Source organism: Pelobates fuscus, chromosome 4 (assembly GCF_036172605.1).
Source record: "Pelobates fuscus isolate aPelFus1 chromosome 4, aPelFus1.pri, whole genome shotgun sequence".
Lineage (NCBI taxonomy): Eukaryota > Metazoa > Chordata > Amphibia > Anura > Pelobatidae > Pelobates > Pelobates fuscus.
Window position 1 is genome coordinate 64,429,555 of NC_086320.1, and position 18,506 is coordinate 64,448,060.

The 18,506-nt window shown below is 37.3% G+C and overlaps 1 protein-coding gene across 1 annotated transcript in view; it reads left to right on the forward strand.

Moving 5' to 3' along the window:
• The window catches only part of TRIQK (triple QxxK/R motif containing), a 55,702-nt gene extending 38,590 nt beyond the window's left edge, over positions 1–17,112 (forward strand). Inside the window, exon 3 of the mRNA XM_063450325.1 lies at positions 16,715–17,112. Within this exon, the coding sequence (XP_063306395.1) occupies positions 16,715–16,825 (111 nt within the window). The 3' untranslated portion in view covers positions 16,826–17,112. The remainder of the gene's footprint in view (positions 1–16,714) is intronic.
• The last annotated feature ends 1,394 nt before the right edge of the window (positions 17,113–18,506 follow it).

Genomic DNA, 18,506 nt, shown 5'->3' on the forward strand with positions numbered 1-18,506 from the left:
TCTTTGAAAACGCACTTCTTCAGGAGAGCATATCATTTAAACTGTTAGCGGATTTTCACCACCCCATGACTACTCTCCTGCAAATGTCAAAAATAACCTACTAAGTTCACAGTGATTACTCTTCTATCAACCTATTTCATTACCCCTATGTATACCATTGTGTCACTATACCCCACTCCCTCTAGCATGTAAGCTCATTGAGCAGGGCCCTCAACCCCTCTGTTCCTGTGCATCCATTTGTCTGGTTACAGTTACGTGTCTGTTAGTCCACCCATTGTACAGCGCTATGAAATTTGCTGGCACTATATAAACAATAAAATAATAATAATAATGATAATAGTCAACTAGGCTGTGGAATTAAATGATGCACAGTTGATATAAAGAGCCAATGTGTGCCAAGAAAATATTCTCTTCATCAATATATCATTCCCCTGAGCTATTGACATAACCTAGGAAAGATACATTGGTTTATGTTGGTTGTCGTATTTTGACCCTGCCGTCTGCATGGTGCAGAGGAAATTATGATGAGGCAAGGATTTTCCAATCTTCTTCAGTCCGTTTTGGTGAGCCTGTGTTCACTCTATGTCCAGTTTTCTGGTTCTTACCTAACACTAGTGGAACTCAATGTGGTCTGCTGACTGCTTCTGCTGCTGCTGCATGCCAATAACTTTAAGGTTCAGTATGTTTTTTTTTTTCATTACTGATGCTTTCTTATCAGCTTGAACTAGTCAGATCATTGTCATCGGATCTCTCTTATTAATAACACAATCTGACCCACAAAACTGCTGATTACTACTTGCTTTTTTGTCTTTCCCACCGTGTGAACACCTGAGACACTCCAGCCGTTTTATGAGATTCCAAAATACCATGTCTTACACCAACGTCCATTCCCTTGTCAAAGATACTTTTTAGATAACGTTTCTTCCCGATTCTGATGTTTGGTTAACATGAACTTGTGAAACCCTGTCATTGTGCGTTCTATGCATTGGGTTGTTGCTCCATGATTGGTTGATGATATATTACCATTAATGAGTAGATGTATAGGTGTACCTCCTATAGTGGCCATTGAGTATATGTAAAGTAAAAATGTGTGACCCTATAATCAAGATAATGTAGCTCTCAAGGGGTTAAGAATATGTTCAGTATTAAATTGACTTATTCAAATATATAAAATGTATTGGGTTACACATTGCTCTGTACCGGATGACTCATTCCTTCCAAAATACTTTTTTTCTTTCCATTATCTGTTTGTGAATTGATAAATAATTCCTGTAATGATTTAAATAAAACATTTTAGCTACAATTAAAATCCACAGTCCATCTGACCTTTTTTTTTTTTTTAAAATGCTGTTTGCTTAGTGTTGACCTTAAAACATCCTTCACCCTCCTTAAAGGGAGTTCATTCCTTCAGTGGTGTGTGCATGTGTTTCTATCTATATATATATATATATTATATAAGAAATATAAGAGTTTTCCTATTCTTGTTGCTCTTAACGTCTATTTAAGTATTGTGGTGCATTGGCATGTGTATTGATTTAGTTAGAATAACAACACTCCAAAGAGAGTGGCTCAGCAGTTGACCAGCAGACAAGTCTATGGTTCCACAGCACCTTTACTTATGAATCAGTCTTCTTACTGTGTATGAGAGATCATCAAACAAATGAAACTCTTAAAGAAAAATAAACCTATCCTCATGAATATAAAAACTATTTTTTTTTTGGGTGGGGGGCTATAGATTCTCTTTTGTGCAACCCCTTTTGTCCACCTCCTTTGGTATTAAAAAAAGGAAAGTTAAAGGGACACTCCAGGCACCCAGACCACTTCTGCCCATTGGAGTGGTCTGGGTGCCAGCTCCCACTACTCCTAACCCTGCAAGTGTAATTATTGCAGTTTTTTATAAACTGCAATAATTACCTTGCAGGGTTAACTCCACCTCTAGTGGCTGTCCTCACGCTGTTTTCAATCGTTTTCAATGCTTTCCTATGGGGAGCGCTAATGCGCATTAGGTCTCCTCAGCCGGTGGGCGGGATCAGTCTCGCCGACGGAGACAGAAGGAGGAGCGGCACGGAGGAGACACTACATTCAAACACCGACACTACACACAAAAAGCACACCTGCGTTTAAAGTCCAGCACTACATTCAAACACCCCTGCGTTCAGCCGCAAACATTACAAACAAGTACACCACTACATTCCAATGGCAACAGTACATACAAACACTCCCATACATGCACACACATACCTAAAGGACCACTTCAGCTTAATGAAGTGGTCTGGGTGCCAGGTGCTAGGATTAACCCTGCCTGCTGTAAACATAGCAGTTTCAGATAAATTGCTATGTTTACAAATGGGTTAATCCACCCTTTAGTGGCTGACTCATTGACAGCTGCTAGAGGCGTTTCAGCGCTTCTTACTGTGATTTTCACAGTGAGAAGACGCCAGCGTCCATAGGAAAGCATTGAGAATGCTTTCCTATGGACTGGCTATATGCGCGCACGGCTCTTGCCGCGCATGCGCATTCAGCCGATGACGGCTAAAGGAGGAGAGTCCCCAGCGCCGAGTGAGCCCGGCGCTGGAGAAAGGTGAGTTTTTAACCCCCTTTCTCTCCCTTCAGCCTTGCAGGAATGGGACCCTGAGGGTGGGGGCACCCTCGGGGCACTTTAGTGCCAGGAAAACGAGTTTGTTTTCCTGGCACTATAGTGGTCCTTTAACCCCTTAAGGACCAAACTTCTGGAATAAAAGGGAATCATGACATATCACACATGTCATGTGTGCTTAAGGGGTTAATACACAAACATGCTTACATTTAAACGCTCAAACACTGCTCACAAATATAACCCTGCAACGATGGGCAAATGGTAGATTCCCAGCAGGCATAGCATTGTTGAAGTTCTCCGACAGATGGAGATCTACCTTTTGGCCACACTTGCACTAGAGGGGGCCCCAGAAAGCATACTTGCACCAGGGCTCTCTCTACATTAGTTCCACCACTGGGATAATCAATGTGAGGGGCCTGGATGAGCAGGTGTGAGTAAGCAGTTGTATGCCTCTAAAACTGATTGCCATGATATGCAAAGTTTCTGCCTTTAAAACTCCATGATATATCAACATTATGCATCTAAAACTGCCATGATATGCCAAATTATGCCTCTAAAACTGCCATGGTATGCCAATTTTATGCATCTAAAGCTGATTGCCATGGTGTGCCAATTGTATGCTTTTAAAGCTGATTGCCATGGAGTGCCAATTTAATGCATCTGACTGTTTGCCAATTGTATGCCTCTGAAGCTGATTGCCATGATGTGCCAAGTTTATGCATCTAAAAGTGATTGCCATGATATGCCAAGTTTATGCATCTAAAGCTGATTGCCATGGTGTGCCAAGTTTATACATCTAAAGCTGATTGCCATGGTGTGCCAAGTTTATGTATTTAAAGCTACCCTGATGTTCCAATGGTATGCCTCTAAACCTGGATGCCATAGTGTGCCATTTGTAAGCCTCTAAAACTGATTGCACTGGTGTGCCAATTTTATGCACCTAAAGTTGCCATGATGTGCCAAGTTTATACATGTAAAACTGATTGCCATAATGTACCAATTTTATGCATCTAAAGCTGCCATAATGTTCCAATTGTATGCCTGTAAAGCTGATTGCCATGGTATGCCCAACTGTATGCCTCTAAAACCGATTGCCATAATGTACCAATTTTATGCATCTAAAGCTGATTGCCACGGTATGCCTATTTTATGCATCTAAAGCTGCCATAATGTTCCAATTGTATGCCTGTAAAGCTGATTGCCATGGTGTGCCAATTGTAAGCCTCTAAAGCTGATTGCCATGGTATGCCAACTGTATGCCTCTAAAGCGGATTGCTATAGTGTGCCAATTGTATGCCTCTTAAGCTGTTTGCTATGGTGTGCCAGATTTATGCCTCTAAAAGCAATTGCCATGGTGTACATCTAAAGCGGATTGCTATGGTGTGCCAATTGTATGCCTCTAAAGCGGATTGTCATGGTGTTCACTTTTTAAAATATGCATTAAAAAAAGCAAGTGGGTCTCGAAAAATTACCATTTTGAAAAGTGGGTCTCGGGCCATAAAAGTTTGGGAAGCCCTGATTTATGCTATCCATTCAGACTTTCATTCCTGTAAGTGGCCGCTATTCTTAGAACAAGGATTCCAACTTTGTACTTCTCTTGTCATTAGTTGCTTAAAGGAACACTATAGTCACCAGAACCACTACATCTTAACGTGCAAGCTATTCAATGAAGAAAATAGAAAAAAGCCATCTGAGTGACAGCCACTAGTGTGTTCCTAGTATTTTTTCTCTGAAATAGCAGTGTTTACGTTGAGTAGCCTGCAGAGACATTAGGCTATAGTGGTTCTGGTGAACATTTCAGTGCTGTATTAGGAATGCATGTTTGTATTCCTGACACTATAGTGTTCCTTTAAAAGAACATTGTGTTCTTTATCAGTTTATGTACACATATCTATAATGAATATTAGAATTGTGTTAGTGCTTGCACAGGTTTATAGGGCAGTCTACACCATTATTTGTACGCTTTTTTTCCTTTTTATTACATTTTCCACGTTATGTTTGAGAAACACAAAGAAAATGGGTAACAGATAAGCATTTCTAAGATTTTGAGTGCAGGTTCACTAGTTTGTTCTTGTTTTTATTGTCACTCCTGGGAGGTTCATTTGCTGAAATAACTCCAGAGTTTCATATTGCTGCTCACATATTTACGTTTTGTTTTTAAACGTTTTAAAGATACACCATTTTTTGGGTTTGAGAAGCAATATATTGGAAATAGACATGCACGATTTATTGGTCCTTTAACCCCTTAAGGACACATGACATGTGTGACATGTCATGATTCCCTTTTATTCCAGAAGTTTGGTCCTTAAGGGGTTAAAGGTACTGTGTAAGGTTTGTACAGTTTTCTTTCAGCTAATGGTATTTTTTTTACATTTATGAATCTATTATGATAATCATGTCGGAGAAACAATACCTAATTCCTAATCAAAACTGGCAGAGAAAAAGAAAATCGAACTTGTGTGAAAAAAATGAAATAATCAAAGTTTTGAAAATGACTTATTAGATAATTAAAACAAAAGGCTTTAATTATATTTCAGCTTCATTTATTGGGTTAAATTTGCTTGTTTTACAGCAATTAACCTTCTGACACTAGGCATTTAGCTAATGAAAGCAGAAAAACATTTTTTTTTCCACAACGGGCAAACTGATGGCATTCTGTAATCTTTTGGGATTTGCAGTTGGCCCTCATATGACAAAATGTGATCCAATTGTAGATTCCAAGTAGGCCATCCATCTGTGTAGCATCTGGCTAATTCTGAATTAAAACTAAGACACAAAGGTAGTGTTTTATGTAATTTTTGTATGTATTCTTTTATTTTATCATATTACCTCATTCTATGTGCTTTTCTGCTCTTATTACTGATATACCAATCTAAGAAAGAACATCCCTTCAAAAATCATCGATATTTCATACTAAGCCATTTAACTGGTAACTGTTATTGGCATGGGTGTCTTCTACGGTTCTTTGCGCTATGTGAAATAATACATATATTAGAAAATCGTTCTTTGGGTTTTTTTTTTAGCATGAAGGATAAAACACATACAAACGCTAAACGTATCTGTATATTAAAAGCAAACATTACATTTTGATGTCAGCCCAAATGGGCAAACACATCTATATATATATTGGATATCAACACAGATCTCTATAGGCAACAGGCCAGCGCTAAGTGCACTGTCCCATGCCCCAACCAATCAGAGAAGCCTACAAGATATCTCAGCTAATGACAATTTCTTAATGGCTACATTGAGATTTTTCTTTTTTTGTTATTTCTTTTTTTATTATTATATTGAACCATTACAGGATTCCCTCTGTGGGAAAAATGTCTCCCACTGTAGCAAGCAGTGGGATAACTAAAAAGATGCATGATTCACATTGACAAATTGAGAAAACTGACATCTGATAACATGGCATGAATCGTTAAGATTCTATTTGCATTATATTTCCGAGTATGTGGTAATATATGTATATATATATTCCATATTAAGCCATAAATTTCCTTTAATTGGTATTCCAAAAATGACATCGAAAAAAACAAAATAAGTCGACGTCTCAGTTCTTTATAAAAACTTTCAGCAGGACATGAATGGAATCCAAAATCTTGTTAAACAACAATGGGAGTGGGGGTTGAATCCATATTAATATCCACAGTTTTGAATGGGATGTCCATTAAGTTCATATAGGTGTGATGGTTCACATACCTTTGATCATTTAGTGTCTGTATATGTGATATAGGTATAGGAAAACTGGACCTGGACCCAAAAACTTAGGGCTTTGGTGAATCCTGTGAAAGGCTGTTGTATTAGCCTTAAATATAGCCAGTTGCACCATTTGAAAACTTTATTAAAACAAATCTTCCCGCACTTTTACACTAAGAATAACACACAAAAATTGGTTATGGATTAAATGACAGACGATAAGGTTGTGTGTATCCACTATCACTTAATCCATAGCCTTTTTATGAAATTCTCAGTGCAGGATATTTAGTATTTCTTATTTAAGGGTGACAATTGCTATATTTAAGGCTAAGGCATATTATTTTATTTGGATACAAAGAAAGCTTCGTTATACATAGGACAGCTGGCAGTACTAAGTGAAGTACCAGACGTACTTCCATCTTGCTGTGTTAAGCAGCTGTTTGGTGAAACTGTATGGTGAAAACTCAATAATTATTACAAATATGCAGCTTCTTATCACGCTCACAAAATGATCACACAGGCCTCAATAGAAACCAAAACAAATATGCTTAGAATTTGGAAAATCAAATCTGTTTACAATAATGCTATTAAGGAGTGCAGCACAAATGTTATTACAATATTCGGGAGTGCCAGTGGCTCTGTGGTGTGTTGCTGAACATAAACATATTTTCTGTGGTTGTTATGTTTCAATTTGAGATGTTTATTCTTTATTGAAGTGATGGCTAAGCTTGGCATCCATGATGTTTGTGTAATTTTTTTTCCCCTCAGGATGCACGCCTTCCGTTCACAAACATCAGGGGTGCTTTTATTCATCATTATTGCATTAGAAGGTAATTCTTCAGCCAGTGTTAAATTTAGTAATTCAGTCCCCTGTTTTACCTGCACGTCATTTGAAATCTGTTTTCACAAATTCTCTAACAGATATCCTAAAAATTCGGGATAAGGAACTTTTAAAAAGAAAAAAATAATGATGAATACATCATGACATTTTTTATTGTGAGCTACAGATATTTAAATAGCTCCGTGGTCGCAGGTTCGATTCCCAGCAGGGTCGACTCAGCCTTTCATCCTTCTGAGGTAGATAAAATGAGTCCCGTGAAATTGGCCAACAGTAACATCCCCTGGATGTTGGGCAAACGTAACATCCCCAGGACGTACTTGGAAAACAGAGTTTTCTGAATGAGCCTTTCCTGGTTAAATACTTTGTTATTATTATATATAATAATGACTTTTCATTAGAGGTATCTGATTTACAGATGATATACATTTTACCACTGTATATGGTGCAAGAACATTTCAATGTAGTCCGAAAGTCTACATGCTAGCTGGCCCATCTGTATTGTGAATGTGAATGTTGCACTGTATGTTTGGCACCATTTTTTCCCCCAATGTGGCCAGTAAACAACACATGTTTTCATTTGATGTGAGGTATGTCTTCTTTGTGAATCAGGATGTCTAAAGATAGAATGCTAGGGAATGGTTGCTTTTATCTGGTCTAAGCAGAACTTACCTGATGTGCAAATCCAAAGACATTCACAAAACAATTTATTTCTGCGTGAATAGTGGCTAACTAAAGCATTGGCCAGAGGGAATTGCAGAAAAAGACAAGGAGATAATTGTAACGGAGATTGTGGGAGATAATTGTAACTGAGATTTTTATAATTCCTGTTTATACACCTTCTATAGCTTACATTTAATGACGTTTCTGTTCACTGTACACTTTATTTATATGTACATGTTTTTGGCTTCTGTGTTCTTTAATGAGCTCATTATCAAAAACCAAGGTTAAAGGCTAGCGATTCACAAAAGGAATAAGTGATGACTTGGAACTGAAACGTCATTAAGTTAACGAGTAGCTGTGAGTTTTATCATTTTATACCTTTATACTTCCAGAGTGTATAATTTTTCTGCTGAATAGAACCAAAAATGTTGTAAATATGTTACATTTTTATGACATTTCTAGCTAAATGAATATTTAAATGAACGGAACACTACAATGTTTAAAATTAATAAAAAAAAATTTCTAGTGCTGGAATGTTTCTGTTTTAATTTGGGTTTAGGGCCTCCCTTAAGAATAAATTACTTACCTCTAAATAACTTACCTTCCAACAGTGAACCAACTTCTTGCAGCAAATCCATTAATGATGATCTCCAGGCCGACTTGATGCATCTTACAGATCTAGATTTTAATCAAATACTGTGGTTGTATATATGTTTATTTTATCATGTTATTGGCATGGGTGTCTTCTACGGTTCTTTGCGCTATGTGAAATAATACATATATTAGAAAATCGTTCGTTGTTTTTTTTTTTTTAGCCTGCACTCATACACTCACACTGCATTCGTACGCACACACTGCACTCGTACGCACACACTGCATTCATTATATACAAACACTGTAAATAAATATTCAATTAATATAATTTTTTCAGGATCGAATTTTATTTAGAAATTTCCAGTAGCTGCTGCATTTCCCACCCTAGTCTTATACTCGAGTCAATAAGTTTTCCCAGTTTTGGGGGGTAAAATTAGGGGCCTTGGCTTATATTCGGGTCGGCTTATACTCGAGTATATACGGTAACTTTGTTATTGCACGTTTTCAGTATTTTTATTTTTTTTACCATTAATCTTCTTTATAACAGTAATAATTTTGCTCCAAAGTCCACTCTTTCTTCTAAACGTCCATATTTCTTCCGCTCTTATTTTGGTGAGAGGTCACCTCGGAACCTACAAAGCCAGTAGATTTGCAGCAAATTAATTACGAATGTACTTTTAAACATTGGACAACATGAGAACTGGGTATGGGAACTTTGTATGCATGGACGAAAGATTGGCAACCCACTCTGACTGGCCCCTGTCATGTTCAGAATGCTTCTGATGTGCCTAAATGTTGGATACCAAAGACTACACTCAGGATGGCTAAACAGCAATCCGGAACAGTCCTGTGATAATCAGCACAGTTGAGAAGGATGTTTAAATATTTTTTTTTTAAACTTATTTTTACTTTAACTTTTTGCACTTTAATTCTATTAAAAAGGAGTGTGTTTTTTTTTTCTCCTGCCTGAGGAGTCTCATTTTTACTTACTCTATCATCTAGAAATTAAGTTTTTTGGCTCTACGTTAAAGGACACCTTAACCAACCAATATAATGTCAAGGGAATTTTCTGAAGGAGCTTGTAGATGAGTAACCAAAAGCAAAGTTTGTCCAGGGTTCTTAGAGATCCAAGACTGGACATGTATCTCTATGGACATATCAATGCACCAAGTGTGTATACAAATATAGAGTAAAATGGATTGTTCACACCTAGTGAATGTTTTGCATTCTCAAAGCAATCCAATGTTGTTCTTATCTTTCTTTTCTCTCTTAATCACTGTTGCTCTGGGAGATTCGGTGGCTTCCTTCCAAGAGCATGTCCGATCCAAGTTTGTGTATTTTGGAGAGAAAAAGAGAATTGAGATTGATTACCATCATCAACCAGTGTGTGCCATTATATCATTTCCCCTGCGGTTGGATTGGCATCCGCAACATGGGTATCGGATCAGCAGGTTGCCTGGCATCACATGTGGCATCAATGTGGCTGTAACATCTGAATGCCTACAATAATACAGAAAAATAAAATCGTTCTTCTTTCCCTTGAAACTCCCTGCTAGCACAACTGCTTCTGGCTATATTAGTGTACTCTTAAGACATCAGACGTTGTACAGTACATTGAGTAGTAAACATTGCGAATATGAACGATGATGCAATGGAAAAATCATATGCTACAAATTATAACTAATTGGATTGTGGATTCCATTGGAATATTGGTAAATCTTTTGTTTCCTCTCCTTTTTCCATTTAACAGGATAATTATGAAACAACGGGTAATGTTTAAACTATTTATTTATTTTGTAAACGTTTTACTTATCTTGTTTTTGTGCAACCTAGGACTTATTTGAAATGCAATTTTCTTATTAAAACCATGCGTTCTAAATGAAAAATAACTATTAAATTATAGATTTGTTGGAATTCTAACTATTTGTTAAGCAATTTGTTTTTTTAAGTCTTTAGTCTTTATTCCAAAATAATATGAACATTTATCCTTTTTATCACCAACGAGATACTGTTTAGCACTGACATACAGTAAGCTGGAGCAGGGATAAGTCTACCTGTTTAATACAGAGAATTGTTTATTTTTATTTTTCGTTCTGTTCTTTTTGGCTGTAAAAATATTTAACTCTGGGGAAAACCTTAAAAATGGTACTCAAAATGTAGCTCTCCCATATTCACAGACAAATACAAATAATTGCTAATTAAGAACATGCTGAGGGTATGGGGACACTTTATGGACAATACTAACGAGCTTGCTGTACATTCAGCTTGCTTTCCTATGTGACTGGCTGGCTGCGCGCGCAGCTCTTGCCGCGTGTGCGCATTCAGCCGACGGGGAGGAGAAGAGGAGGATCGGAGGAGGAGAGCTCCCCACCCACCGCTGGAAAAAGGTACTTTTTAAACACTTTCCCCTTTCCAGAGCCGGGCGGGAGGGGGTCCCTGAGGGTGGGGCACCCTCAGGGCACTCTAGTGCCAGGAAAACGAGTATGTTTTCCTGGCACTAGAGTGGTCCTTTAATAAGGTTTTAAGGAAACACATCACAAATATGTTTTTATTGTTAAATATTGCCAGCATATTTCAAATTGTCAAAATTAGCTGCCAAAACAGCTCTGATGCTTCAAGGCATGGACTCCACAAGACCCATGAACGTGTCCTCTTGTATCTGGCACCAAGACATTAGCAGCAGATCTTTAAGCAAGTTGCAAGGTGAGGTCTCTATGGATCATATTTGTTGTGCCTTCAGGGTACACTGTTGCCATGAAGGGGTTTACGTGGTTTGCATCAATCTCTAGGTAGGTTGAAAATGTCAAAGTAACATCCACATGAATGCTAGGACCCAAGGTTTTGCAGCACAACATTGCCCACAGCATAACCTTGCCTTTGACGGCATTCCTTCTTCCCATAGTGCATCCTGCTGCAATCTCTTCCCCAGGTAAAGGACACATACACACCCAGCCATCCACCTGATCTAAAAGAAAACATAATTCATTGGACCAGACGTCCTAGCCTTTGTACCCTATGTGCATTAATGAGCTGGTTGTTCTTCCTTGCCAAACATTTGGTACTAACCACTGCATGCCAGGAACATGCTACGTGCTGTTTTGGAGATGCTCTGACCCAGTTGTCTAGCAATCACTATTTGGCCCATGTCAAAGTCACTCTTATCTTTTCACTTGCCTATATTCAAGCTTCCAACACATGAAATTCAAGAACGGACTGTTCTCTTGCATCCTAAGGTATACCACTCCTCGACAGGTGCCATTGTAACGCTATAGTCAATGTTATTCACTTCACCTGTCAGTGGTTATAATGTTGTGGCTGCTCAGTGTATATAGTGTGTGCTATAAACAATGCCTTCCATTTTTTGTTTTCTTAATAATTGTGCATAATACGTTGTATTATTAGTTATAGCAGGCCCTGGGTAACCCGGCTGGTTACCCCCGCTATTAATGAATTAAGAGACCCATCTTCCCCAGTACCTGGACGACACACAGTTCCAGGGGTACAACAATAACTTTATTGGCCACACTCTGCTTTATACATTCCCCATGCAAGGAGTGGATCACACACTACGACAATGTCCCCTCCCAGGGTCCTCCGCGGGGTCACATAATGGAACTGGATCCTCAATACTTTTGTCCCCTGTTCCCGCCACTCCATGCCCCCTCCAAGGGGGCTGTGCATGTCCCCTGTTCCCGCCATGACATCCTCAGGGTTTCCCACCTCCGGGGACAGGGGGTCTTTATCCCATGAGCCTCTGTGCCTGGGTGCCCCAGCGCAGGAAGGTTTCCCGCCTCCTGGACTCCCAGTCACAGAAAAGCCTGCCAAACCACCATTGTCTCCACAGAGTGTCCATACCAAGTAGGTAGAACACAGGAATACAAAACAATACGGGGGGAAGACACAGGGAGTACACACAGCAATTCCCGAACAGGTCCCACCACAAACAAGTAGGCTGAAAACATTAATTATCTTTATCTTATTGAAATAATATATATATATTTTTTTTCAATGTGTTTTGTCTTAAAGCGTTGTCAGTTATTCAATATTTGAAATGGAATTGATTATGGGTTTAATTATTTTAAATTAATTTTACAGAACGACATCTTTATTGTTTTTGGTAATGCTGCATTAAAAAATTATCAAAACAGAAATATACTCACCTTCAAAGTTCCTGCAGCAGCATTACCAAGAAGGGCTGTCTGCAGTTACATAGTGTCTTCACCCTCCTTCACAATCACTAGACACTCATTCTGGGCTGTTGAGTTTGATCTCATCTCATAAACCCCTATCCAGGAGTCATGGGTTGGATGAAATTCACAAATTAAAACTCATGTTTTGCAGTGTCATTGTCTGGGGTTTTGTCTGCTAGCTGCAGTGATTTTGTAAAAATCGATGCACTTACGAGGTCTGTCCGGAAAAAGACCAGCCATTGTTAATATAACGAGAATCGATGTAACCTAACAGGAGAGTTGACTGTAATGCGCATGCATGAACAATGACTACTTCACTGTACTAGTCAGTGGGGGCGCTAGATGCCATTGAGGTTGTGTACTGTGTAGCCATCACATTCAAAATGACTGAGCGAGAAGAGGAACAAATCTGCAGCATTTCTTTTAAAATAAAAATTAAATTAAAAAAACCTAAATTTTAAATTGTAATTTATTTTTATTTATGTGCTATTTCACACTTTCTCCTAGTGAGGATTTTTTTAACTTTTCAATTCACTTCCTATGTTCGGAAATTGGATGTAGCCAACATTGGTGCAGCCTCCTCTGACACCACCTAATCTGTATGTAATATTTTGTATCTTGTAACTTGTACAGTAATGATTGTGGATACTTGTCCCTGATGTACTGTAATAATGACTTCCTATTGGTTTTTATCAATGAAAGAAGATACTGGGCAAAAGGTTTTCTATGAACTCACTGTATTCTCCATTCCTACTCCAGATGTAATCGCTAACAGGTTCCTAGATTTCTTATCTACATGTTTACTTTACTTTTAACTATTTGTTATTATTGGAAAGGCTCTGTGCTGATCTTGTTGTTATGTTCATTTAACATGTAGCATATAGTACTTCCTGTAGTACTTGAAAATACTATAAAAAAAAAAAAAAAAAAAAAGTAGAACATTTAAAAAAAATAATAGCCGTCCTTTAACTAGATCCTCTCTGCCGATATCTCAAAACAAGTCTTACTGTGGTAGCACTGTGACCTGCTAGCACCTGCTGTGGATCAGCTGTTTGGCAGTGATCCATGTAAAATGGCTTGTATCTGAATCTAACTCTCACAGTGTTCTGATGGCATCTTCATTGTACTTCTACTATTGTGTAAAAATAAAATAAAAAAAAAGTTAGTGTTCATTTAAGCTGTCCTTAGCTCAATAAAAGAACCTCCAGGTAACTCCTGCTATTTTTGCTAGTCTTTGAAGAGTTTCTCCTAGCTGATAACCTCTTGATAGTGTTGAAGTAAGTGTGTGAAATATATTCCATTTCAGATTTGAAATCTGAGAAGGACATGCACATTTATAACTAAAGATATAAACTTTAAAATTGTCCCAGCGTTTCTGTGTGTTTTTGTAATAACTCGTAGTAGCAAAATAATCAAACCAAATGTAGAAAACATCTGTTTATACTGTGTTAAACATATTGTAAATGCATATTATCTAAAGGAGTAGAACAGCATGCGCATTATTTTCTGTATGTGTGCTGCAGTGTTAGGAGAGCACATCTGCATGTACTGTATCATGTAGCTGTTGTGACATGCAATATGTGGGTTGAGAATAACGACTGTACTGTACCGGTCTGCTGTCCATTCTCTTAAGCAGATGGCTGTTGCAGTAATGTGTCACTTGCTTATTACATCCTCTTAAGATTAGTAGCACTGTCCAGATGGGCTTGGAAACACAGCTGGGTAGAATAAGGAAATAAATGAAATCTGTGCGATGTCCCTTCTTTTGCTTGATAAAGAAACCGTGTCCCTGCCATGAAGGCAAAACATCTTGTTAAGCTTTTTTTTTTGTTTGTTTTGTTTTTTCTATTTTATTTTTTTTACTTTAAATTATTTGTGTCTTGAAGCTTCCTTGTTAATTTTTTTTTTAATGTAAGTAAATAATTCCCAATTTGCTACCTTTGTAGCGAGTGTGCATATATTTGCACAAGAGCCCCAAAAATATTGCCAAAAATATCTAAACGTGTTGCACTGGAAATGAAGATGATGCCAAAAAGAAATGTTACCGCGTGAAAGCTTCAAACGAATTTATTCCATTAGTACAAAGACATGAACATCTAGGTAGAAATCCTAGTATAAATGAATGCAATGAATTATTCATGCCTTTTATTTTTTTTTATTTTTTTTTACGTTACAGATAGTGTGATCCGATAGTTATTCTGTTTTTCATTATAAATTTCCAAAGCATTTTAGGTTGCTTTATAATTACATTTCTTTTCTTGAAATAATATCAAGTTTCCCATTATGCAATATTGCGAAAATATTTGTTCAGTTTTAATGTTATCAAGTTTGAAGTCAATGTTTAAAAAAAAAAAATTGTGTTTTTGTTTTTACATTCATTTAAGGAATAGTAGAACTAAATGTTTTATTATTAAAGATTCAAAATATCTATATTTGTGGTCGGGGCAATATTGCCGTAATGGTTAGATAACAAATAATTAGTAATAAACATTATAGTTAATAACACCAGTCGGTTGTGGTGTGCTGGAACTGACAAGGCAGTAGGCCTGTAATAAAGAGGGCCCACCTTGGAGGGTGCGGAGGTGCATGGTGCATGGTGCATAAAAGTTGCCAATGTTCTGCTGATTCCATAGCTAAAGAGTTCCAAACATCCAATTTCTTTAATATCAGCACAAAAACTATGCGGCGGAAGCTTTATGGAATGGGTTTTATGGCCAAATAGCTGCATGCAAGCCTCACATCACCAGATATAATGCCAAGTGTCGGATCGAGTGGTGTAAAGCTGAACTCTGGAGCAGTGGAAATGTGTTCTGTGGAGTGACAACTTCTCTCCGTGGCAGTGTGATGGGCGAGTATAGGTTTGGTAGATGCCAGGAGAATGTTACCTGCCTGACTGCATTATGCCAACTGTGATGTTAGGTGGAGAAGGGATAATGGTATGGGGCTGTTTTTTTAGGGGTTGGATTAGCCCCCTTACTTTAAGGGAAATCTTAATGCATCAGCATACCAAGACATATTGGACAATGCAATGCTTCCAACTTTGTGGGAAGAGTTTGAGGATGGCACTTTTCTACCCCAGCATGACTGTGCCCAAAGACATGGTTGGATGAGTCTGGTGTGGAAGAACTTGACAGGTCTGCACAGAGTCCTTACGTCAACCCCATCGAACACTCGATGAACTGGAATGCAGATTGTGAACCAGGCCTTCTTGTTCTTACAGATGTTCTACTGGATGAATAGGCAAAGATTCCCATTGAAGCACTCCACAATTTCTGAAAAACATTTCCAGAATTCTGTATAGCTGCAAACAAGAGACCAGATACATATCAATGTCAATGCATTTAGAGTGCAATGTCATAAAAGGTTCTGTTGGTATAATGGTCAGGTGTCCCAATGCATGTCTATATACACAACTTGGGCTGTGTTTGCAATTGTTTGACATCCATGAGAGCAGATTATTTTTGTGTATCTTTTTGAACAAAAGGCTAAACATAGAATTTTTCCCAGCCATTTTTTGTAATATTTCCCATGGGTGCCAATATTAGTAAAGGTCTCTCTCCATCTCCATCGTACCCGAGTATTGCAGTATGCAATGATACCTTTTTTTTTGGACTAACATATGTGTGCACGCAAACAGGGTAAAGTGTGGTAGAATAAACACATGGCAAATTTGCCAAAAAGGCTGTGGTAACAAGTGCGTCGCATTTAAAAAAAGCCGATTGGTCCTTACGAGGTAAAATACTCTTTGATCACTATACCACAAGAAACCATTGAGTCAATATTTAGTTTGGTTTGTTTGTTTTCTTCTGTTGCTTATAAAGAAAAATTGCAGACAATTATTGTAAGAAGACAAAGCTGCTAAAAAATTAAATGTTTAAAAAATAAAAGTATAATAATTTATTTTATTATACATGTTCAAGTGTGGATACTATATGACTTTCACATTTTTAATCATGTAAAGGAAGGGAATATGGAGTTATTCAATTATGAGTAATCTTTGTCTTTATTTTAGTGAGCATTTTTACTGTTGACAAAGAGACCACCTTGCTATTATTTGTTTCTGCTCGTACTTGCAGCAGAAACTACAATATGGAAATGTTGATCTTAATATTGTTTTGTTTTTTCTTCTTCCAGGAAGTGTTTCTTGTTCTGATCGCCATCCTGTTGGCTGTTTCGTCGGTCTATGCTTTCTTCTACCTGAAATTCAACTTATTCGAGAACCCTGAGGAAGAATCAAGTGATTAGACTGCAAGTCACCAGACCATGCATTCAGCGAGAAAGAGGACTCTAGACTGCTGTGCAAGAAATAATTATGTTGGTAAATGCTAGACATGTTTACTGCATTGGTTCTCAAACAAGTCCTCAATATCCACCACTGATTGAGATTTTATAAAATATTTTCCTGTCTTAATTCACTTTTCATATACATGTCTGGACCAATAGTCCTTGATGGCTTGAGAACCACTGTAATACAGGATCAACATTGGATAATGTTAATGCTGCATGCCAATCAAAAAATACATTCCAAATCAGACATGTATCGAATTGTCCTAACAAATGTAACATGATAAGGGTTTTTCTTATATAAAACGATATTCACCAAAATTCCTAATGGTGAGCAGAATGTTTTTGTTTTGTTTTTGAAATTCTGTTTTTTCTCTGGGTAAAGTGTTTTGTAACCTCTACACAAAAAAAACCTATGATTCTTTTTTTTTCCCCTCTCTATATTTTGCTGTAATTTTCAGCCTATTTCTAGGATTTCTCTTAGAAAAACCAATGCAATATGTGGGACCTGATTTTTATATGGAACATGTAAAGGGTTAAAATATTAAATGAAACATAATGCATTTTTGGGGTAACCTTAATTTTTTTTTTTCCATTGCTTAATTTTAAAACACAATATACATTGTAATATTTCCCTGTACAGCTAACCAAGCTGGTAATAGCACACACGCTGGTATTTAACCCCTTAAGGACCAAACTTCTGGAATAAAACGGAATCACGACATGTCACACATGTCATGTGTCCTTAAGGGGTTATTCACCATGTTCACTTTGTATCCCAGGATGGGTTTGTGTTAATACTAAATACAGCGTAATATCTGTACTAGTGTCTTTTGTGTATACATTTATGAACATTCCACATAGAATACAGTACTCAATCATTTTAAAATTTCTAATAAAATAACGAAATGTACTTTAGCACCGGAAAGCAATATTCTAAAAAAAAACAAAAACTGGGTATACATAAATTACATATCTCAGTATAAATATACAATGACTGGAGTTTTAAACCTTACTTTCTGTTCAGGTTTCAGAGACCAAGTATATTTATTTCGTCATAAATTTAACTACCACCATATAATGTAACTGCTTCTTTTACAGAAATACAAAAACATTTCACAACTGCAGGGATTTTTATAAAATAAACCGTTTTCATTGTGCCACTTTGTGATATGTGAATGTACAGTGTCTATAACGTTTCAGTGCTTTCATTTTATGATTATGCTTTTTATTAAATAAACCCGACTATAATTAAAATCTTATTACTTCATTGTGTATGTGTACTTATGTGTACTTAAAGTGCCCCTTTAAGTTTTAATGGCACTGATGGCTGGAAGGTGACACTCTAAGCAAATCAGTAGTACAGGGCTACGGAATCTGATGGCGCTATATAAATAATAAAATAATAATAATTAGTAGTTCCCCATTCAAGCGCTTAAGGAACATACATACTTTTCTCAAACCGTGTTTAAATTCTTTATTTGTCGTGCAGTGAATTACAAACTGGTCTGCGGTGCCACGACAGCAGAGCAAACCGGAATAGTCAAAAACAAGTATTCAATGTCATGGCATACAAGAAAAATGCACATTTTTTAGATATAGTAGTCATGTTTATATTGTGTGTGTGTGTGTGTATATATAT